Raw genomic sequence first — 23,927 nt, 5'->3', positions numbered from 1 at the left:
AACAGGAGAAAAAGACAATTTTTTAAAACTGCACAAATTGAGCTACATGTTTATAGCATTTATAAATTACACTTTAAGATTTACAACATAGATGTGATAACCTACATAGGACTCTAGGCATTCACACACAGACTTAAGGAGGATACCCTTACAAGAGGAATCCAAAGGTATAACTTCTCAGAACATTTAAAATACTATTTATCAAAATGAATTCCAGAAGGTGGAAACAATGGGTTTTCTGTTGTTACAGTTAGTTGTTGGTAGTGTTTGTTTTTGCTTTATGAAGGATGAACAAATGTGATCATAACTTGTAGACAGGGACATGTCCAAAAATAGAAATGTACTCATTACCTGACTTATGAAATGGTAACCTTTCTGTATATCACCTTAATAATAAAATTATATTTTTAAAAAAAACATCTACTACATGTGTCATATACGCCAAAATAAATTTCATCACACTAAAGTCCAGCCATTTTCCATACACACATACCAAGTCAACATGGAGAGTAGAGATTTTCTTCCCCTTCTAAGTTCATCCTAGAAATGGTAACAAAAACTTACAAAAGGTCTGATTTTATACCAGAGCTAGGAAAAAAAAAATCAAGAAGCTCATGGACTGGTCAAAGCTTCTTTTAAGAATTCTATACTATTTTACAGAAAGGATGAGCTTTTTAACTGAACATGACAGCTACCTCCTAACAACTCCTAATTACCTCTATGGCAACAGAAACTTTAGCTGCCAATGGTTGACGTACTTTGGATGAACCACAAAAACAATTCCGCATTAAGCTTAAGGCAGCTTTATGAACTAAAGAATTAAGAAGTCCAATGGAGATTGCTTTTCCAAGCCCTTCCCCCACAATATCAAATTCATAGGACTAAATGTAAACTTACTTGGGCTGTAAGAAAGGTATCATCTTCACCTTCTTGGGCTTCAATTTCCTAAGTAAAAGGGTATATAATAGCTTTGCTTTACAAAACATTTGGGCAGCGTGAGAATGCTCTTATGCTTCTATCTGACTTATCATTTGCCTTGTGTTGTGATACTGTGGGTCTTAAATCAGTGCTGAAAAACATCAATCATAGTTACTTGAGGAAAAGGAAAGTCCTGAGTCCCTCATTTCTGCATGGTAGAGAAATGTTTTAAGCATGAACACCAGCAGTATTGACTTCCTTAATCCACTGATTTTCTCAAGATATACTAATATACTTCAAGGCAGGACAAATAGACTATTTCAAAGGAAAGATTTCAAAAGTTGTCTACTTAACAATAATTTTCTTGGAAACTAATTGCATACATTTTTATATTTATTGGAGTAGAGAAAGGTATCCATTCGTTAAGAGCCTTATTAAGGGGAGTGGAGACTTACCACCACATTAATATTGGCAAGACTAGACTGAAACTGGCATACTCACAGAGCCATATAGCGCATGGGGAGAGGAAAAGCTGAAGAGTTTAAAAGTCTACCATTACAAGACCAATTATTCAGAAACAAAGATAGCAGCCTAATAAATTCAGATTTAACACATGGATTATGAAATCACTATGCTGTATGGTAAAAGCAGAATACAAAATAAATAGCAATTTATGGTATGATAATCACTATGTAAAAATATATAATTATGTGAAATAAGCAAAATGGTCACCTTAGGTGAGAGAATTATGGGTAATTTCTAAGCAACTTATAAAAATTACTTTTAAATTCTGAACTTTCTAATTGAACTAGAAAAATAAAATAAAATTTAATCTGTGTCATGTTTTAACAAAACTGGCTAAAGACCTGACTTTCGATGTCCTCTTTTTCTCTATCTTCTACAGGTTCTGCCTCTATTAATTCATGAGCTTCCTTGTACTCCTCTGCAGGAATCAACTCCTTGCAATGCATATTTTCCTCTTCATTTTCACCAAATTCTTCAGAGTCCTTTAGTTCATCATTCCCATCTTGTTCATGTGCCTCTGGATTCTCCAACTCACAGTCCTTTTAATGGTAAGAAAATCTGGTACAACTAGAGGCAATCTATCAAATGTTTTTGATAAATTACATCTCTGTGTCCAATTTGATTATATTTGGCTATTATTCCCAGAGTTAACAGTAATTTTACCTTTCACATTAACTTTGTATTTTAAAATAGATGTGTGACACCAAGGATCATTAAACCATGTACTTGAGTTTTCAGCTCTTTCACACTAAAATGCAAGCTAAGTGAACTGCGACAAGAGTTAACTTCAAATTCTAGTTATTCACATTCTAGGAGCTGTCCAAAAGACATGGCTTCAAAGAAATGCCTTCTACATATTCTACAGTTTGATTTTGAAGTCCCTAGAAGTCTTACATATTAAACCAAACTTACTTCTAATTAACAAAAAGGATCTTCCAACTATTCTAGCAGTATGTCCTTGGAAGGTCTGTAAATAACTAACTTAAATGTATTTGTTTGGAAATTTCTTACTGCCACAAGTCCAATTAGGCAGCTTTTCACAGGAAGATCCCTAAGCATTTTACTGGAAACAAAAAACACTAATCTGCTTTTCCCTCTTGAACTGAATGATAAGAGTTTAAAGCGATGACCATTCCTTTACTCTTGACTGTAAGTCAAGCAGATTTAAAGGAGAAAGGGCAGGGCCAAGGATTATTAAGGATTTGTAGCTGGACTGAAATTTGGGAATTTGGAACTTTCTAGCAAGGAGGTGGGCCCAGAGAACTGTGGTTGTGGTACAATGTGGAATGCTTAGGAGGGGTTCTCTGGTTTGTATAAGTACCACAACATGGCAAGTTGGGAGTATGAGAATAGAATAGAAGCCAAAACTATCAAGGGAAAAATAAGAGTAATTCACCTGGCCTCAACCCAACTTTGACTACTTTCCTCCCTCATCCACAAAAGCAATTTCTATACTGCTGAAATATCCACATAGTCAGATATTTAGGCAACAGGTAATATATACCCACCATATGATTTTGTAATTGTATAAATTATTTGTCAACTTTGAAAAGACTAGGAAAATAAATTCTCTTTATTTCTATCCAATATATCATATATGCTCCTATTTCCAAAGTGGAAAAAAATAAAAAGAAATTGAGCTTTTTTTTTTTGCTCTCCTACAAATTACAACAACAGGTCCATTTAATAACACAAAGGCATCCTTTACAGCCCATATACAAAACAATACTATTATTTTCCTGAATGGAAGTGTTTATTTCCTTACAACATTTCAAACAACTAACATTTTCATGCTCTGAAGATCCAAAAGACATTTAAATTTCCCCCACAAGTCACAATGTTTTTCCAGCATGTGGATAGTTTAATAATATGCTTATGAGTACAGACAACTAGAGAAATTAAGAAAAAATGAACAGACCTACCACAAGGATAACAAAATACCAAAAATCAAGAGTTCTTAAAGGGTCACATAAAAACTGAGTACAGGCATGCAATTCATTTAAATAGGTACCCAGCAAATATTTTCTAAAATTATCTGTTTTCAAAGTTAGCTCAACTAAAGGTTTCTTTTTCTGTATGCCTGACACTTAGGTCAAAAGTAGGAAGTATGTGGTATGATGTGGACTCTGAGAAGGAAGAGAAAGGACAGCTACAGGTAAAAGGGAGCAGTGTGCAGATGAATATGACTTAATGGTACAGCACATCAACACCCAGAGACATTATGCCAGTACAGACTAGGTACACAAAGAAAACAGAATATTTGGGGAAAGAAATGTGCATAATTTGTGAGGTACTATCACTAAATACCTATAACTGCCGCAGTACTTAAGACCTAACAATGAATAACTAGGTCACTGTTCCCTAAAAAGGAAACAAAAATCCCAACTACTATTAAACTACATTGCTTTATATCTATAGCATATAGAAGTTCTAAACCCCAATTAAAGTTACATGCATTATTGTCTTGACAGAGAAATTTTGAGATACATTCCTTTTTCAGTAAAAAGACCTGGCTTACTTATCTTTATGGGGCAAAACAATTATCCAAATTTGATCTTACCAAGAAGCAACATATTAACAATTTTCTTATCCACTTAAAGGTCTACATGGATTTAAGTCACACACACACACATATATATATATATATATATATACAAAAGCTAAAAGCAAGGAGCAGGTGAAAACTGCCACTATCCTTCAAGGTGGTAACCTGTCCAGGACCTTAACTAACTACTCTAGGATGTTCCCCAAGTCCCTAGTCTCACATTTCCACATGAAGGCTTGGACTAACATTATTTTTAGCTTTATGTCTCATTTAGCTAAAGAAAAGGTAACTTCCTCTAGTATTCAATTATGAGTTTAATTCTCTAACCTACACATTTCAGTGCCTATTGTTCAAGTAAAATGCATGAAATTCATCATGCAAAATACTAAACTGGAAATAAATGTCTTAACCTGAGTAATTAACACTTTACCTTGACAAAAGCATCATCTTCCACAGAAGCATCTCCACTCAACTCATCTGCTTCTTGTTTTTTACCTGTGAAAGAAGGAAAATGGGCTAACAACCAATATTTGATTACTTTAAGAGTAAAACAAAATACATTCCAAATTTACTCTGCAATATCACTTCACTCCTAAATCATCTGCAAAGCTAATGCCAACGGCTTATAAACCACCTGATCATAGCTGTCCCAAACAAGCAGCTTTATCAGCAATGCCACGACACCTCACAAAAACTCTTGGTGCCAATCTCAACTTATTCTTCTTTATATCACTTAAATGCTCTATCTTCAGCTCTATCATAGCAGTACCTTTCAACAGTATTTTACTATGTATGTAACCAGACACCTGCTAGCTAAGTTCAAGACTATTCCCACCAAGCCTTTCCCAAATGCTCCTCTTGTAAAGCTCTCTAGAAACTAGGTTTCATTTTCACCTCCAGCTTACAATCTATCAGCTGATTATCAACTCTCATGACTGCCAGGTCATCGAACCTCCAGATGCAGAAAGAAAGTCCTTAATTACAATGACTGGTTTTAAGCTAACTTTTGTATTTCTCCAAAAGCCTTAGCAGAATAATGCTGCTCACTTAACACAATGATTGATCTCATTAATTCAAGGCACAAAGAAATGACTTCAAAATTAAAGTAGTTAACTTCCTGAAACCCCTGGCTTTCGGGCCCAGCCCTTCATTAATTCCTCGAGACCTTTGAAAACTCATTTTCACACTTTGCCAAAATATTTGCAAATATTAAAAAAACATCATCTATGTCTTAAAAAGTTTTCCACAAAGCCAATGTTAAAACGTTTTGGCTTCAATCTAGTCCACAAAAATGTGTTTTAAAATCTATGACTGTACCAGAAATAAGGTTTTTAAAAAAGCACAACCACTGACACATTTAAAGCTTTAAAAACATTTTTTTTATTTCTTTTGAAATGTAAGTGGATTTCCTGTCCCCAGAAGCCAACTAATGAGCCTCACCATGCCTGTATCAAGCAGATCAAGCTCAATCTTCAGTGACCTCCAAGGTAAAGGGTTTCATTGTTGGGATAACTTGGGGGGAAAAAAACCCTGTTCAGGAATACCACCTTCCCCTAGTCTCTCATATATTCCCAACTCAAAACTCTTCCATGAATGAGTAAAAGGGGAACACAGCTCTGGTCCAACTACATAAAAAGCAAGAATGGGAGAAAAGATTTTTTTCTTTTACTTAAGTAATACCCAATCCTTGTGAGAAGGAAATGAAAAATGAATGATGGAGTTCAGTGTGGTATGAATGTCCTATGCAACAGCCTGGCATTTTCATTTTAGGGAAAACACAACTTTCTAGTATTCTAAAATCATACAAATTATTGCCATCATTCTTTTTACCATGGGATTTCACTTGCATGTGGGATTTTTGAAAAACAACATTTTTTAAATATAAAAATCCTACCTGCAATTGAAAGTCAAAGAGCAGAAATAACTACAAGAACAATCATCAAGAAAACCTGTCCACCAGAAAGTGCTTTATTAAAGAAAATAAAGATGTCTCTTTGCCAAAGAGGAAATAAATACCATATGAAAATGAACTCATTAAATTTTTCTTGTGTCAAAGAAAGCTTCACAGTGCAAAAAATTTAATGGGAAAATGGCTCACGCCTTGTAGCTACTCAGATGGATGAGATCTGAGAATCGTGATTCCAAGTCAGCTTGGGCAGCAAAGTTTATGAGACTTTTACCTCCAGTTAACTATTTTTAAAAAGCCATAAATGGTGCTGTGGCTCAACGTGGTAGAGCCCTGGCCTCAAGCACAAAAGCTCAGGAACAGTGCCTAGACCCTGAGTTCAAGACCGAGATCTGGCACCAAAAAAAAAAAAATCTTAGGCTTTTCCTCACAAAAGCTCACAAGAATAACCTAAATAATGGGTGGAGCTCTGAGAAGCACTCCTTTAGATCATTCACAAAAGTTAGATTTACCCCTTGTAATTATAACCCGATCGTTTGCAAAGCATGTGGGAAAAAAAAAATCACAATTTTACTAGTATAGTACTATGTAACTTACCCCAGACTAGCAGATGGCTTTCCAGGACTGGAAGCTAAGATCTCTAATTCAGTCCTAAATTCTCTCTACTACATTTTATTATGACCTACTTACAGGGCATTATTCTAAGTAAGGAGTTAATTAACTCAATTTAAGATATCTGTGAAATGACAGCATTCAGTATAATGACAAACTACATTACCAGGCACACTCCATGATAAATTTCACTTGCTTTGATTTACTTACAGGAAAATAAAGAACAATCAACAGTCACTACAACTGCCTAAATGGCTTCTGTAGGCCAAACAGTGGAACAAATGCTTTACATATACGAATGTATGTATCTCTTTTTTTTTTTTTTTTGTTGGTCGTGGGGCTTGAACTATGGGCCTGGGCGCTGTCCCTCAGCTCTTCAGCTCAAGGTGAGCACTCTACCACTTGAGCTACAGCACCACTTCTGGTTTTCTGGTGGTTTATTGGAGATAGGAGTCTCACGATCTCTCCTTCCCGGGCTGGCTTTGAACCACGATCCTCAGATCTCAGCCTCCTGGGTAGCTAGGATTACAGGTGTGAGCCACCAGCGCCCAGCTACTTTTTACCATCCTAACTATTCTGAAATGCTCACTTTACAAAGAGGAAGTGAGATTAAAGAGATAATGTTGCTAATAATATATTCTGAAGAGGACAAGATTTTCCAATACAGTAATGACCTGATAGCTTGTCAGAAAACTGAAATTTCATACTAGATTTTGACTTCATAATCTGAAATTTGGGGCTTGATTTATACATACTGAATTATAAACTACCTTATAATTATTTCCTTTATGTTCCCCCCTACAAAATACAACCCATTTTTAAAATTCTATGATATGCACTATACAGTCCAGAACCCACTGCAACACTATATAATCAGCAAATCCTCAAACATTACATATTTCCTTGCTAATAATGAAGTTGAGTTCTAAGATGACATGATTAAGTCCCAGGTCTGAACTTCTATTAGGCCCAACTGGGACAAAGGTAAGAAAGAAGTGACAAGGCAATTTAACTGGCCTCAAGTGCAACTCCACCTTGCAAGTAAAACTATACTCCTAAAATTATTCACACCACAAACTACATCTACAGGTCCCTAACTTTGTGATGTCACAGATCAGTTGAAAACTCTCAGGGTATCTTTTATTTTTTGTGCCAATCCTGGGGCTTAAACTCAGGTCCTAGAGATCGTCCCTGAGCTCCTTTTGCTCAAGGCTAGCACTCTACCACATAAGCCACAGCTCTATTTTTGGCTGTGTGTGTGTGTGTGTGTGTGTGTGTGTGTGTGTGTGTCTGTCTGTCTGTCTGTCTGTCTGTCTGTCTGTCTGTCTCACAGACTTTCCTACTCAGGCCAGCTTCAAACTGTGACCCTCAGATCTCAGCCTCCTGAGTAGATAGTACTAGGATTACAGTCATGAGCCATCAGCCCTGGATCCTCAGTACATTTTTGTATAGTTAGTAAACATTTATATCTACTTCATTTAAGCCTGTGCTATCAAAAGTCTGACAGCCAATTAATCAACTCACAATTTCAATACTACTTTTCTTGGGCAATCTGACCTGTACTGCAGAAATGCAACCTGGTTCAATAAAAGGATCTTGAAGCTGGGTTGCCGGTGGCCCTTGCCTGTAATCCTAGCTACTCAGGAAGCTGAGATCTGAGGATCTGTAATCCTAGCTACTCAGGAGGCTGAGATCTGAGGATCATGGTTCAAAGCCAGCCCGGGAAGGAAAGACCATGAGAATCCTATCTCCAATAAAGCACTAGAAAACTGGTAGCGGCGCTGTAGCTCAAGTAGTAGAGCACTTGCCTTGAGCTGAAGAGCTGAGGGACAGCACCCAGGCCCAGAGTTCAAGCCCTACAACGGACAAAAAATAAAAGGATCTTGAACTTGACAAAGGGGCTAAATTGAAAGTTTAATGTAGAATCAAATCTTTGAGAAAAAAAAAGAAAATAAACTGTACAATAATCATAGTCTGATAAATCAAAATAGAAAATGAAAGTGAAATTAACCAGTCTCATCCTAAACTTTGCATGCATGAAGCCATTTGAGCCACAGCGTCACTTCTGGTTTTTTCTGTTTTGTTTGTTTGTTTTTTGTTTGGGGTTTTTTTGGGGTCCAGTTGTGGGGCCTGAACTCTGGGCCTGGGCACTGTCCCTCAGCTCTTCAGCTCAAGGCTAGCACTCTACCACTTGAGCCACAGCACCACCTCCGGCTTTTTTCTTTTTGCTTATGTGGTGCTAAGGAATCGAACTCAGGGCCTCATGCATGCAAGGCAAGCACTCTACCACTGAGCCACCTTCCTAGCCCCTGGTCTTTTCTGTTTATGTGGTACTGAGGAATCGAACCCAGGTCTTCATGCATGCTGGACAAGCAGTCTACCACTAAACCACATTCCCAGCTCCCCACAAATTCTTAATGAAACCTGTGGAGCCAAATAAGCTTCATAATTTTCAAATTTTAGAAAGGTTAAGAAAAGATTTCCTTTTTATTAAGTTAATCCCCCCCCACACACACACAGTGGCTTCTGGAACAGTATCTCATAATAATATGAACGTGCCAATGAGAAATATACATAATCACATCAAATGGGGTGAGTCACAACTCTACTACAGCCTCATGACAAGAAACTTCAAGAGATTTTCAGTTTTCATAAGTATATAAAACACTTTTCAGCAATTCCTGCCCAATCGATGTTTTTGAGTCTGGGGAAAAGGAAAGGAGGATTTAAAGTCCATTCTCCATACTTCAGGAAGCACACTGTCTTTAGAGATTAGTACAGTACATTTTAACTGTCTCTCCTCCAGGATAACTACCATACGGAAGTACCCTGGTGATAAGAACAATGAAAGTTTTACAGGCTGAGGTAATGGGTGAGTGCACTTGATATAACCACCTCTGAGTCTGGATGAGATTCCAGCAAAGATGAGGGGCAAAGCTTTCCAGGACAGTGAAAACTTAGTAAAGGTTATAATAAAAAGACAACGCCATGAGACAGGTTCTAAAAGTAGATAAACTTTACCCACCAGCACATAAAGAGAAGAAATGAACCCCTTTAGAAGACAGTAGAGACAATTAGATCTATGTATGTGCTTCCTATAAAAATGCAATTAAAATAGGCACCGAGATGAAATATCAAAAAGTAGTCTAGAAAGACAACACATGGTCTTCAGTATTCAGTCAACAAATGTTTTCTGAGCACCTATTTTGTCTGCCATGACAGAGAAAGGGGTGTCAAACAAGGTTGTCCAGGCTATCACAAAGCTTTCAGACTAACAGGTACCCAAGAAATACCTGACAAATACCTGTACTCAAAATCTTCCTCAATGTCATAGCTCTCATTAGTTTCTTTTTCTTTCCCAGTACTGAGGCTTGAACTCAGGGCTGTGTGCTCTTGCTTTAGCTTTTTCCACTCAACAAGGATGGCTAGCTACCATTTGAGCCACACCTCTACTTTTTTTTTTTAATATCGGAACATGACACAGATTTTTTAAAGGGAAAGAACAAGAATTGTACAGAGACTACATTACATAAAATATACTTTTTGGAGGGGCAATTTTGGCAAGATTTACAGGGTAAACATATAATAAACTATATTAACAATGGTTCCTTTTCAAAAATTTTTTGATGTTTCATGAGACCTATAACCCCAAATCATACATGTTCTCACAAAAAGAAATCAGATTTTACATAGCATGTTAAATCTTTTTAAAGCCTGGACATACTGAAAACTAGTTTCAACCTCAGTGACTGCATTACATATAATCAATGATATCCTGATTAACCACAAAACTGGCTTAAATTTAAAAGCAACTGAAATCCTAAAAGAAAATAATATTCCATTATTTGATAAATCAAAGCACTTTACATGTATAATCTGTAAAAGAAGCTAATGAGGAGTGAGCTCTACCTGTTTAACTGCTTTCTTTACATACCCAAATCATATGACAATTTCATCTCTTTCATCTAGGTAACTTATTTTTAAAAATCTTTTAAAAAGATAGTAAAATGATAAGTAAGAACCAATTCAAGATTTAAAAAAAAAACCTGACTACATTAATGATAAATTAGCTTTATGTTATTATAACACCAGAACATAACTTTGCTTGGTATTAGATTCTAAAAATATTCCATAATATACTTAAAATATAGCTTTCTTTTCCTCTGATTTGTCTAAATACAATTATACATATATATATTTATATATACTTATATTTACATATATATTTGAGGATGTGGTGATGATTGAATCCAGGGCTTCACCCACTACTATACTACCAGCCATAATATATAATTTTTAAGAAGAAAATCATTGCCTTCTAGTTATCTTCTAATAGCACAAACTCCATATTTCATCTGTGTTACTTTTCCAAACCCATGAAACTGCTCTCTTAATTTTTTTTAATCATTTAAATTTTGTTTGCTGCCTTAAGAACACCCTAAGAATGCTTACCATTCCTGATAAGCTATTATGTGTCATTCTTTTTTTGAGATTTACAAAACTGCCTTTGATAGCAGTCCCCTTCTTTGCTATTTTCCTTTTCTAATAAATTGTATGGACATTCACTGAAGGCCTATAGGCTTCTCCCATTCCTTCCTAACATACCTATTTTAGTTGAGCAGAGGCAGTTTTCTTCCCAATCTTGGCTACAATTATAAATTTTAGAACCAAAAGGACCTTAGAAATAAATTAGGAAAATTTCCAATGTTACAAAAGAAAAACAGACTCACTATAGGAAAAAAAAATTAAAAAGGTGTAACCCAAATGAGATTATGTTCAAAGTAGATATCACTAAGTAAAATAAAATTTGTCAAGAACTTCATGGAACAAAGACAGTACTTAGGTTTCATATTCTTGGTTTAAAAATCTTTTAACCCTCTTAATTTAAAACAAACATAGGGCTAGGTATGGTGGCACACACTGTAGACCCAGCTACTCATGAGTTTGAGACCAGGCTTGGCAACACAGAGAACCTATTTTAACGAAAAAAAGTTTTAATAAAAACTAAAATAATCTTAGGAGGTTGAGGAAATAGCTCAGTGGTAGAGCCTGTCTAGCATGAACCAAACTGAGTTCCATCTTCAGCACCAAGAAACAAATAGGCATTGTAATTATACACTAATTCACGCTAATTTTAAGTTGTGTATATGCATTATATTCCTTGTAATATATGTGATTTTTAGAACAGTAAGTGAAATTCAAGGAGTCCATAGCTATTATAAGGTTTGCCCTACAGTAAGGCTCATCAAATACAGACTAGCTACTACTGCAGATGAAAGAATAACCACTGCAACTTCCAACTCTAGTGGAACTTTAAGACACTCAAACATCAGTTCTGAAATAAAGTTTCTTATAAATTATATGACAGAAAAGATAACAGACTGATAATTGAAAATTTCCTTAATTTTTATTACTGAGATTATTGCTAAGGATAAGCTAAAGTTTCCAATCAAAACCAAATAGAAGGATTAAAAAAGAAATTAAATTTAAGTGAAGAGTCTGGGGTATGACTCAGTGGTTGAGGGCGAGGCCAGTAAGACCAGACCCAGGACTTGGTCCCCAGCACCAAAATTCATTTGAAAGGCAAGACATGAATAAACCCAAGGAGGTTTACTTCAAATGCTAAGATCATTAATTGTCAACTATGATACTCAAGTATTAGAGTAAAACTGACAACAAGTCAAATAAAAACAGGAATTAAAAGCCTCACCCAACACAATCTTAATTCTTTACATACTTATCTCCAAATCTTCCTCATTTTGAAACAGCCTCTAGCAGAGCAATCTCCCTGCAGGCTTCCCTAAATACTGGGATGTGTACCTTTCAAGGTGATACAAATTTCTCTCTCAAAGTGATACACAATTACCTTGAGAACCAAGGTATTCAAGGTAACTTTGTTACTCTTCTAAACTTCATTCCATCTCTGCCATTCCCTTAACACCCAGGAAATGCTTCTTTGCCCTTTAAATTTTCCTTTGGCACCAACAAGGGATTCTTATATCAATGTGAACTCAAAACAGTGAGTTGGCCTTGTCCTGATACCTAGGTGCAATGAAGGTCAAAATTGAATATTCACTTCTTTTCGAGATCAACCCATTCAATCCTGTTATTGTAGTAGCACTTGTAGCAATAAAGAAAGTAATGTTATAACCATAAAATGCTACAGATGCCTTTGAAATACTGTGCCTGGAAATTACAGCCTGGAACCAAGATTCATTTGTCAAAATCCTTCATGGGAGGGAGAAATGTATAGTTATGCAAATAAAGATCTCACTCCCACTGGATGCCAGTGGCTCACGCCTGTAATCCTAGCTACTCAGGAGGCTGAGACCTGAGAATCTTGGTTTAAAGCCAGCCCAGGCAAGAAAAGTCGGTGAAACTCTTATCTCCTATAAACCACTCAGAAAACCAGAAGTGGCACAGTGGCTCAAGTAGTAGAGGGCTAGCCTGAGGGACAGTGCCAAGGCCCAGAGTTCAACCACCTTGACCAAAAACAAAACAAATCTCACTCGCCAGATACTTTAAGAAAAAACATCTAATTCCAACTTAATAACAAAATATTCATATTAACCCACTTTGGGCTAAATCACTATGTCCTGAAAAAATATATATATATAATATAATTCCTTAATATACACTAAAGCTTTCTTTATGGATAATTACCATAGACTTTTCCCCTTACCCTGTTAGTATGATTGGAATTTTTTAATTTCATTGAAAAGGGAATGCTAGGGAGGATTATGGCTCAAGTAGTAGAAGACTTGCCTAACAAGCATGAGGCCCTGAGTTCAAGCCCCAGTAACACAAGATTTAAACAACAACAACAAAAAAAAAAAACCAACAGTAATTTAACAGAAAATTATTAGAATGGGTAATGGCATAAATGCAAAAGAAGTTCACCAAGTCAAATAATACACTGAACATAAAGGCTATAGAATGGTGATGTACTAGGGAGAACATCAAAAAGCAAAGGAGAAAAATTTGGTAGGAATTTCATCAATACTCTGCCAATTGTGGGACAAGGTAGATATGTATCAAGCTGTTACTTTATTCTTCATGTTTTCACAGGAGTAAGGAGTGGTATGCAACTTTGTACTTTTTCCGGAAGTAATAAAGAACCAGAATACTTTCTGGTTAGCTTCAGTAGAATCTTAAGGGCTACAAGTTACCCAGATCCTGGCAACAGTACCTTCTTCCTTGACCCAACAAGGCAGAGTGCCAGAGGAAACAGCAGAGTAGCACTATATAAACAGGGCAAGTGGCACAGAGCAGAGGCAAGTTATATAACCAAAATATATTTTAAAATATGTTCATAACTCATAACAACCTTTGCCTTTGGTTGGTTTCTTGTTTGGAGTATCAGTTGAAACAGTTAATTCAATATTATCTGGATCGCCTCCTTCCTCTTCAATAGCCTACATTAGAAAGAGAAGTTAATATGCTACACAGTCTATCTAAACTTATTTTATAAAAACGAAATGAAAAAAAAAATTAGCAAACTTTAAGCCTGAAGACATTAGAAGGGTCAGTTATTTCATAAACCGACTTAAAAAAAAAAGCAATCCTACAGGAAAGGGTGAAAGAAACTTTCCCTGGGTATCAAAACAAAAGAAAAATCTCAGAGCTTTAAATTGTAAAGGAGTGGATAATTAAACATCGCATCTCATATGGCAAGAAAAACCTACATGTGTTCTAGGGCAGCTAAGTTTCTAGCTCACTAAAAGGAAAAATAAAGAGTTTTCCTAGTTTCTGTAAACGCAAACCTAACTGCTCCTCTACTAAAATGATTCCAACGCCTCATTCAAATAAACCAAGTAAGCTGATCATCAAGGATGAAAAATATATACATATCCATTCATCTATCTGGATGGATGGATATGGAAACAGGTTATCTTTTCAAGTAAGATCTTGACGCTGAAGCAAAAAGGGGGTGGGGTGGGGGGGGGGAGAAACAAAACTAAAACCAAAAATTCCAATGGAAAAACAAAACCTTCCTCTCACCCACCCATCAAATCCTACTCATCAATTTCACACCACCATCACCATCATCACCACCACCACCACCCCCGGACCCACAAGATGGGGAGGAAACGGTTGAGCACGATTTAAACGGTAACTTCGCCCAAGTCACCCAAGTAACCATTCTCTCCGAGCCCGAGGGATGCACGCGCTCACCATGGCTCAAGGTTGGGGACCCGGCGACTCTCGGGGTCGCCTCGATCGCCTCTTCCCCGGGGAGGCCGCGCTGCCCCGGCCCGGTCCTCAGCCCGCACAGCCCCGGGGTGGGGGAGGGGAAGGTGAGGCGACGGGAGGGGGGGAGGGGGCAGCGGCTGGTCCCGGGGTTGCTCGCGGGGCCCTGTCACAGGCCCGGCCGGGCCCCGGCGTGCAGGGCGAGGGGGAGGGGGGCGCCGGGGGGGAGGGGGTCCCCATCTTCCCTCACACACACACACACACACACACACGCGCGCGCGCGCGCATGCGGCCGCCACCACCCAGGGGGGCGAGGTGGGGTGGAGTAGGTGGGGGGGGGAACGACCGCGCTGACCGCCCCCCTCCCTCCCGCGGGTCCCGGCGAAAACTGCGGGCGATCCGGGGCTGGGGTCGCCAAGGTGGGGAGAAAGCCGAAGTGCGGCCTAAGCGCACCCCCCCCGGCCCCGCCACGCCGCGCCGCCCGCACCCCCTTTCCTTCACCGATCTCACCGGGCCTCTCACCTGCTTGAGTCGGGAGACCAACACCGTCTTCACCCCGGTGAAGTCTAAGTTCCGTCGCTTCAACTCGGACCTCAGATCGATGACGCGCAGATCGGTGATCTTTTTCCCTTCCGCCTGCGCTGAGGCAGCCGAAGCTGCCACGGCACCGCTCGCGGCAGCCATCTTAGGAGAGCGGCGCGCTACCGAGGCCAGCCGCTGGGGCTGCAGGGCGGCGGCGGTGGAGCGACAGCGGCGGCGGCGGCGGCGGCGGCGGCGGTAGCAGCGCCAACTTCCACCCTTAGACCCGGGCGGCCGGCGGCGCCGCGCAACGCTGCGCACAATGAGCCGCTGGCCCCGCCCCCTGTCCGTCACCCCGGCGCAACCTGCAGTCGCTGCCGCCGCCGCCAGCACCCGGATGACAGGCACGCATGCGTACTGGCGCGAGACATTGGCAGCCCGGTAGCGCGCTTCTGGGAGCTCCCGGCCCCGTCAGTCAGTCAGTGGCGATTCGCTCGGGTCACCTCAGCGGTACGGGCCGAGAGGGTTCTGGCAAGGTTGAACCGCTGTTTTAAAACGAACATCTTGCAAGTTTCCGAGCGGGGGACTCGGTGTGCTAAGACAATTCAGACGGTTCGCGCCGTGGCTGGGCGCCAATGGTGGGGGCCTGGGGGCTTGCGGGACTTTTCCCAAGGAAATGCTTCCTCGGTCTTGCTGAATATTATTATTATTATGGGGGCCAGGGTGCGCTAATGAACGTGGATCCCCGAATTCCATTCATAAAGGTCCCAGAAAAGATGCCGGAAGGGGAGGGGGGGCTGTCGGTCCAATGAATGCAAAGGGTTTGCCTAATGGGACACGCCTTTAGGGGTGTCTCTAACCCAGCTCACTTTCTTCTAGCTTGCCTGAGAAACAGAAAACTTCCTCTCCGTGTTTGGCCTCCGTTTGCTAACCTCCGTCCCCCTCACCCCCACCCCCACCCCCGACACCCCACACCCTACCCCGTGCACCTGAAACCACAAGCAAAATGCCAAGTCCACTGTTTGGTTTCCCCCCCCTCCACCCCCCCCACAGGATTTGAGATTCCAGAATCCGCTGGCCACCTGCAGGGATCAGCCTCCATTCGTGAGTACCTGTTCTTCATTTTAGCCAGTATTATTGGTAGTCAAAGCATACATATTTTAGGGAAGCAAAACGGTAAATTCTGCAATGCACAGTGAGTATAATGCACAATTAACTATACATACTGGGCATTTTCCTGGGGTTCCCTCCCTCCCCCATCCCTCGTTTCCTGGTTGTATAACTTCCATCCTAGCAGCTCAGGAGGTTGAGATCTGAGGATCATGGTTCAAAGCCAACCCTGGCCATGAAAGTCCGTGAAACCCTTATCTCCATTTAACGGGAGGGGAGCTGGGGAGCCAGAAGTGGGGATGTGGCTTAAGTGGTAGAGTGCCAGCCTTGAGTGGAAAAAGCTAAGGGACAGGCCCTGATTTTTAAGCCCTATATATATATATATCTGCACGTATATACACACATACAGAGTACCTGACATCCTGGTAGTTCTTTACAGTTGATAAAGCATTTTTGACAACAATAAAACCCCTTTAATCCTTCCCAACTCTGTGAAGTAAATCTCTCTAAGGCTTAGAGATTAAATGACTTGTCTGAGTTCATATAGCTGATATGTGTCAGAACTGTGCTCGAATCCTGGCCTCCTGATTCCAAATCCAGCTCTATTTCTACCACAACATGGATTGTTAGAATTCAAATGCTCCTTAGAAATCCTCTGAGCCAATCCTCTTTATTTTTTCTTTTTAATAAATGAAGATTTTAAGAGATTTGTGGAAAGGAGGGAGGGGGACCTAACTATTGACCATATGTGCACTAAACCTTAAACTTCATTCCAATATTTTCCCCACTACTTTTATCTTCTGTGAACACTTTTATTTTTTGTACTACTGAAGTTTGCAATCAGTACTTTGCCCTTGCCAGTCAAGTGCTCTCACTCAATGACATTCCCAGCCATTTATGCTTTTGTCATTTTTTTTTCAAATAGGGTATTTATTTATTCTTAGAGGTAATCTGGACTTCTATCCTCCTGATCTTTACCTCCCAAGTAACAAAGATTATAGACAGTGCCTGGTGCTTCTCTGGACAGTTTTTATGAGGGCTTCTATGAACTCAAAATTTAAGGGGGTAACTTTTTAATTGGCTGTATTTTCATTTTAAGAGAAAACAAAAAACAAAATCTAACATCAGAGTTATCTGAAAGTGGGGAATCTAGGTATCTAGGTTTTAACTTGTAAGGATGTAGCATTACTTGTCAAAATGCTGAATATGTTTTTGTTGTTTTGTTCTTTAAGAAAACATCTCTCTATGTAGCCCATACTTTCCTGGAATTTATGGTCCTCCTGCTTAGGCTGCCCCAGTGCTGAAATTACAGGCATGTACTACCGTGCTAGGCTTTGCCAAGAATGTTTAATCTGAACCTGATAAAAGGGAACTAATCAGAAAATTCCAATTCTAAACAAATAACTGCTCTGTACTCTTTAAAAACACAATACCCTGAAAATAAAAGGTATAGTTGTTCTAGGTTAAAAATGAACAGGGAGCCGGGCGCCAGTGTCTCATGCCTGTAATCCTAGCTACTCAGGAGGCTGAGATCTGAGGATCACGGTTCAAAGCCAGCCCGGGCAGGAAACTCTGAGAAACTCTTATCTCCAATAAACCACCAGAAAACTAGAAGTGGGGCTGTAGCTCAAGTGGTAGAGTGCTCAGGCCCAGAGTTCAAGCCCCATGACCAACAAAAAAAAAAAAAAATGAACAGGGAGAGAGACATAATAGTTCAATGTCATGTCATGTGAGATTCTGTGTGTGTGTGTGTGTGTGTGTGTGTGTGTGTGTGTGTGTGTATGTGTATGTCAGGTCGTGGGGCCTGAACTCTGGGCCTGGGCGCTGTCCCTCAACTCTTCAGCTCAAGGCTAGTGCTCTACCACTTGAGCCACAGCGCCACTTCCAGTTTTTTTCTTTTTGCTTATGTGGTGCTGAGGAATCGAACCCAGGGCCCCAGGCATGCAAGGCAAGCACTCTACCACTGAGCCACCTTCCCAGCCCATCATGTGAGATTCTTTTTTGGGTACTGAAACAAAGAACAATAACCAAAAACAAAACAACAATAACAAACATCCCATTAAAAGGACCATTGGCCATTACACCAATATTACAAGTCAAGAATGTGATAGGGTCTTAGAGACCTTGTGTTTAAGCAAGCCATGCTGAGATTTAGTATCATTCTGTCTACAATTTACATGCAATTGATTAGGGAAGAAACAGAGACAATAAATGTAACAACATGTTACCAATCTCTAAAGTAAATGTAACAAAATGTTAAATACTGAAAGAGACAAATAGATACTGTGTTAACTCACAAATTTAGGTAAAGTGTCTAAAGTTGTTCCTAAACAAACAAACAACAACAACAAGAAAGCCCAGCTGGATGCATGACTCCAGGTAGCAGAGTACCAGCTTAGTTCAAAAACAAATACTGCTGACAAGAGGGCAGGGAGGATAGTGAAAGCCGAAAAAGATTTACATGGCACCCATGAGAAGATAGCACTTCAACCCATCTTTTCAGAGTACAGACAAGAGTTATAGATTTAAGTAGACAGAAACCTAGAGGGTAGGGAGTGAGAGGAGTGCATGAGCAGCCCCAAGTCACAGGCATGTTTTGGTGGTCAGAGGTGGCATTAAAGGTGATCTGAGAGTCCATTATCTTGAGATTATATTGGTTAGGTGGTGATTTGGAAAAATAAGTATTATTGATGCTGGGCTGGGAAGGTGGCTTAGTGGTAGAGTGCTTGCCTAGCATGCATGAAGCCCTGGGTTCCAAAGGCCAGTAGTAGCGCTGTGGCTCAAGTGGTAGAGTACTAGCCTTGAGCAAAAAGAAGCTCAGAGACAGTGCCCAGGCCCTGAGTTCAAAAGCCCCAGGACTTGCAAGAAAAAAAAAGGAAGGAAGGAAGGAGGAAAGAAAGAAGAAAAAAGAATTATTGATGCCTATCAGGTGGTCTAGTCTCTTGGCCAAGCTTTCCTGGCTTCCATAAGGGCTGTAAGGCAACTGCTGAAGGGAATGGCTCAAGGCAAAAGACACCTATGCAAAACAGAGGTGGGATAGTCAGTTTTTCTCCTGATTTTAATTAATTTGGAGGCCCAAGTAAGGAACATTTCAACAAATGCAGTTTTTAAGCACCTGTTACAGTATCTCATTGTATTATTTTTTACATTCCTTCAGGTCTATGCCATAGATTTATAACTGTATTATGGGGTAGTTCTATTTTTAGTTTTTTTAGAAACCTCTATTCAGATTTTCATAGTAGCTACACTAATTTGCATTGCCACTAACAGTGTGTATGTGTGGGTTTTCCAGATGATTGGCATTCTGAAAAGGATGAAATGGAACCAAAATGCAGTTTTGCATAGCATTTCCTGATGGCTAAGATTACTGAATATTTCTTCATACATTTATTGGCCATTTTTACTACTTTTAAGAAGTGCTGGCTCAGTTTGTATGCCTATTTATTGCTTACATTTATTTGCTCTTTTGTATTTTACTTCTTTGAGTTCTTTATATGTTCAGTATGTCAATCCTTTCTCCAATGAATAGCTGGCATTTTTTTTCTCCCATTCTATGAGTTGTCTTTTCATGATAGTAGTTATACAGTGCCTTTTAATTTGATGTAATACCATTTATAAATTCTTGCTCTTATTTCCTGAGCTATTTGAGTTCTAGTCAGGAAGATGTTGCTTGTGATCATGTAGTTAAGTTGTTTGTTATTGTTATTGTTTTGCTTTTGTTTTTGTTTTTTTGCTGGTCATGGGGCTTGAACTCAGGGCTTGGGCACTGTCCCTGAGCCTCTCTGTGCTCAAAGCTAGTGCTCTACCACAACCACAGAGCCACTTCCAGCTTTTCTGTTTATGTGGTACTGAGGAATTGAACCCAGGGCCTCATGCATGCTAGACAAACAATCTACCACTAAGCCACATTCCCAGCCTAGTCAAGTATTTTCCTATGATACTTTGAAAGATTTAGGTCTATTAGAAAGGACAAAATAATGGCATTTGTAGAGAAATGAATGGAACTAGAAGAAATCGTGTTGAGTGAGGTAAGCCAAGAGCAAAGAGACAAACGGCACTTGATCTCCCTGATAAGTGAATGTTAAATCCAAAATGTAAGGTGATACTACAGTTAACAAGGCCTGAGAAACAAAGGACCCCCACTCATCTGGTTGAATCACCACTAAACCCCATGCTGCTAATCACATATATGGTATATATGTGCACACCAGAGGGAAACTAGGAGGAGGACACAGAACTAGAGGGAATCAGGGAAAAATATACAACAGGGGGATCCATCAGCGGCACTGGACATTGATCAAAACAAACTAAAAACTCAATGGCAGTGATGGGAGGGAGGGAATGAGTGGGAATGAAGGAACAGCTGACACTATGCAAAAGGAAAGAAATGTACATATTACCCAATGTGGAAGAAATAACTGCATTGTCAAAGCTCATAGACTCATTAACGTTATAGACCATGATAGACAATTTGCCCCATGAAAGTTAGAATGTGTTTGTGACTTTAACTAAGCATTACTATCCCACAATACTGTGAAATTTGTGAAATTATGTAATCACTTAATCACAATAAAGAATTTGCAAAAACAAACATTTTTACATTAAGATCTTTAGCCATTAGTTAATTAATCCATTTATGTATTTTTGGCACTGTTACCTGGGCTTGAACTCAGGACTATTTTGCTCAAAGCGGGTGATTTACCACTGAGTCACAACTCCAATCTAACAAGTTTTCTTGTTAATTGAAAATGGAGTCTCTCACATTTTCTGTCCATGCTTGCTTGATCCTTATATCTTAGTTTCCTGAGTAGATAGAATTATAGGTGTGAGCCACTAGTACTGGGCTTCAGTTTCTTCTCTTTCATTCCCTCCCTCCATCACATACCCCCCCCCCCTTTGTCTGTCATAGGTCTTGAACTCTGGGCCTGGGTTCTGTCCCTGAGCTCTTCAGCTCAAGGTGAGCACTCTACCACTACTTGAGCCACAGCACCTCTTCCAGTTTTTTTCTGATGGTTCATTAGAGATAAAAATCTCAGACGTTCCTGTCCAGGCTAACTTTGAACCGTGATCCTCAGATCTCAGCCTCCAGAGTAGCTAGGATTACAGGCGTGAGCCACCAGTGCCAGCTTCTTTCTTTCTTTCTTTCTTCTTTCTTTTTTTTTTTTTGTTGGTCGTGGGGCTTGAACTCTGGGCCTGGGCACTGTCCTTCAGCTCTTCAGCTCAAGGCGAGAGCTCTACCACTTGAGCTACAGTGCCACTTCTGGTTTTCTGGTGGTTTATTGGAGATAGGAGTCTCACAGTCTTTCCTGCCTGGGCTGGCTTTGAACCGTGATCCTCAGATCTCAGCCTCCTGAGTAGCTAGGATTTCAGGCGTGAGCCACCACCGCCCGGCTTCTTTCTTTCTTCTATTTCTTTGTTTCCCTTTGTTTTATTTCTTGTGTGCCCGTATGAGTTCTTGAAATCAGGGCCTTACACTCTCACTCAATTTTTCCACTCATAGCTGGTGCTTTAACAACTTGAGTCTTGGCCCATTCCAGCTCTTTGCTGGTTAATTGGAGATATGGTTCTCATGGATTTATCTTCCTGGGTTGGCTTTCAACTGTGATACTCAGTTCTCATGAGCCACTAGCACCTGGCTCTTCAGGGCTTATATCATGAAAAATTGTTGAATTTTGTCAAAGGTTTTATCTACATCTGTTAAGATGGTCATGTGATATTTCTCTTTTATTTATACACACTATTACATTTGTTGATTTGCATATATTTTACTAACTTTGCATCTTTGTGAACAAACCAACTTGTATATGATCTTTTTAATGTATTGCTGGACTCAGTATTTCATTGCATTTGTGTTTATGTAAGAAATAAATCTATAATTTCTTTTTGTTGTGTCTTTATCTGGTTTTTGTTTCAGGGTAATACTGGCTTAATATAATGAGTCTGGTAGTATTGCTTCCCTTTCTGCTTTATGGAATAGTTTGAGGAATATTGATGTTCTTCAAAGTGTTGATATAATTCAATAGTAGCTCTGTCTGCTTCTGAGCTTCTCTCCGTTAGAAGACTCCTCACTCTACTGCCCTAATTTCGTTGTTCATTACAGATCAATTTAAATGGTGTATATTCTCTTGATTCAGTTTTGTTAGGTCTAGAAACTTACTTCTTTTAGATTTTCCAGATAACTGGAATAAAAGCTTTTGAGTTATCCCTTGATTGCATTCTGAACTTCACTAGGATGTGTTATGATATCCACCTGGTCATCTCTAATCATCTCTAATTTTGTTAATCTGGTTCTTCTCTCTCTTTTGGCTAGTTTGGTTAATGTTTGTCAATCTTTTCAAAGAACCAACTCTTTGTTCTATTTCATTTGCTTGATTTTTTTGTATTCTTTTAGTCTACTGCAATCATATTATTTTTTTACTGTCCACAGATTTTGATTATAACTTGTTCTCCCCCCCCTCTCTCTTGCCAGTCCTGAGGCTTGAACTCAGGGCCTGGGCACCGTTCCTGAGCTCCTTTTGCTCAAGGCTAGAAGTCTACCACCTAAGCCACAGCTCTACTTCTGGATTTTTCTGCTTATGTGGTATGGAGGAATTGAACCCAGGGCTTCATGCATACTAGGCAAGCACTCTACCACAAAGCCACATTCCCAGCCCCTTGTTCTCATTGCAAGACCTCAAGATGCATCATTAAGTTATTTGCTGTCTCTCTGATTTTTTTAATGTAGGTACTTATAGCAATAACCTTCTTAGCATTGTTTTCATTGTCTAAGATGATCTAAAAAGGTGTAAAATTATTTTCATTTGATCCTAGGAATGCTCTGATTTTTCCTTATTTATTTGATTACCCACTGATTATTCAGACATGTATTATTGAGTCTGGCAGAGTGCCCCAAGTGGCAGAATACCTGCTATGTAGAAGACTTCATGGAAAACTTTAAAACTTTGTTGGGAAGATTAAAGAAGATGTAATTTAATGTAGACAGCAGGATCATAAAACTCAATATTGTAGCTGAGTGCTGGTGGCTCACATCTGTAATCCTAGCTACTCAGGAGGCTGATATCTGAGGATCATGGTTCACAGCCAGCCTGAGCAGGAAGATCCATCAAACTCTTATCTCCAATTAATTCCCCCAAAGCAAGAAATGATGCTATGGCTCAAACTGGTATAACACTAATCTTGAGCACAAAAGCTCAAGGACAGTGCATAGGCTCTGTGTTCAAACTCCAGGTTCAAAGACAGCCAATGCAGGAAAGTCCATAAGATTCTTTTTTTTTTTTTTTTGGACCAGTCGTGGGGCCTGACCTCTGGGCCTGGGCGCTGTCCCTTGGCTCTTCAGCTCAAGGCTATTGCTCTACCACTTGAGCCACAACACCACTTCCGGCTTTTTTCTTTTTGCTTATGTGGTGCTGAGGAATTGAACCCAGGGCCTCATGTACGCAAGGCAAGCGCTCTACCACTGAGCCACCTTCCCAGCCCTCCATAAGATTCTTTTTTTTGGGGGGGGGGTCCAGTCGTGGGGCCTGAAGTCTGGGCCTGGATGCTGTCCCTCAGCTCTTCAGCTCAAGGCTAGCGCTCTACCACTTGAGCCACAGCGCCACTTCC

General features: G+C 39.7%; 1 protein-coding gene and 1 pseudogene across 1 annotated transcript in view; one reads left to right on the top strand and one right to left on the bottom strand.

The window, feature by feature from the left end:
• The window catches only part of Sltm (SAFB-like, transcription modulator), a 44,373-nt gene extending 28,832 nt beyond the window's left edge, over positions 1-15,541 (bottom strand). The window contains exons 1-5 of the mRNA XM_013009941.1: positions 15,219-15,541; positions 13,834-13,921; positions 4,419-4,483; positions 1,785-1,982; positions 898-945 (exon numbers count right to left, since the gene is read on the bottom strand). Coding sequence (XP_012865395.1) covers positions 898-945; positions 1,785-1,982; positions 4,419-4,483; positions 13,834-13,921; positions 15,219-15,380 — 561 coding nt within the window. The 5' untranslated portion in view covers positions 15,381-15,541. The remainder of the gene's footprint in view (positions 1-897; positions 946-1,784; positions 1,983-4,418; positions 4,484-13,833; positions 13,922-15,218) is intronic.
• Positions 15,542-15,625: 84 nt separating this feature from the next.
• Positions 15,626-23,927, top strand: part of LOC105980952 — a 35,510-nt pseudogene continuing 27,208 nt past the window's right edge.

The sequence above is a fragment of the Dipodomys ordii genome, unplaced genomic scaffold, assembly GCF_000151885.1.
Source record: "Dipodomys ordii isolate 6190 unplaced genomic scaffold, Dord_2.0 Scaffold11, whole genome shotgun sequence".
NCBI lineage: Eukaryota > Metazoa > Chordata > Mammalia > Rodentia > Heteromyidae > Dipodomys > Dipodomys ordii.
Note: the sequence above shows the minus strand (reverse complement) of the source record. Positions and strands in the feature narration are given on the sequence as shown.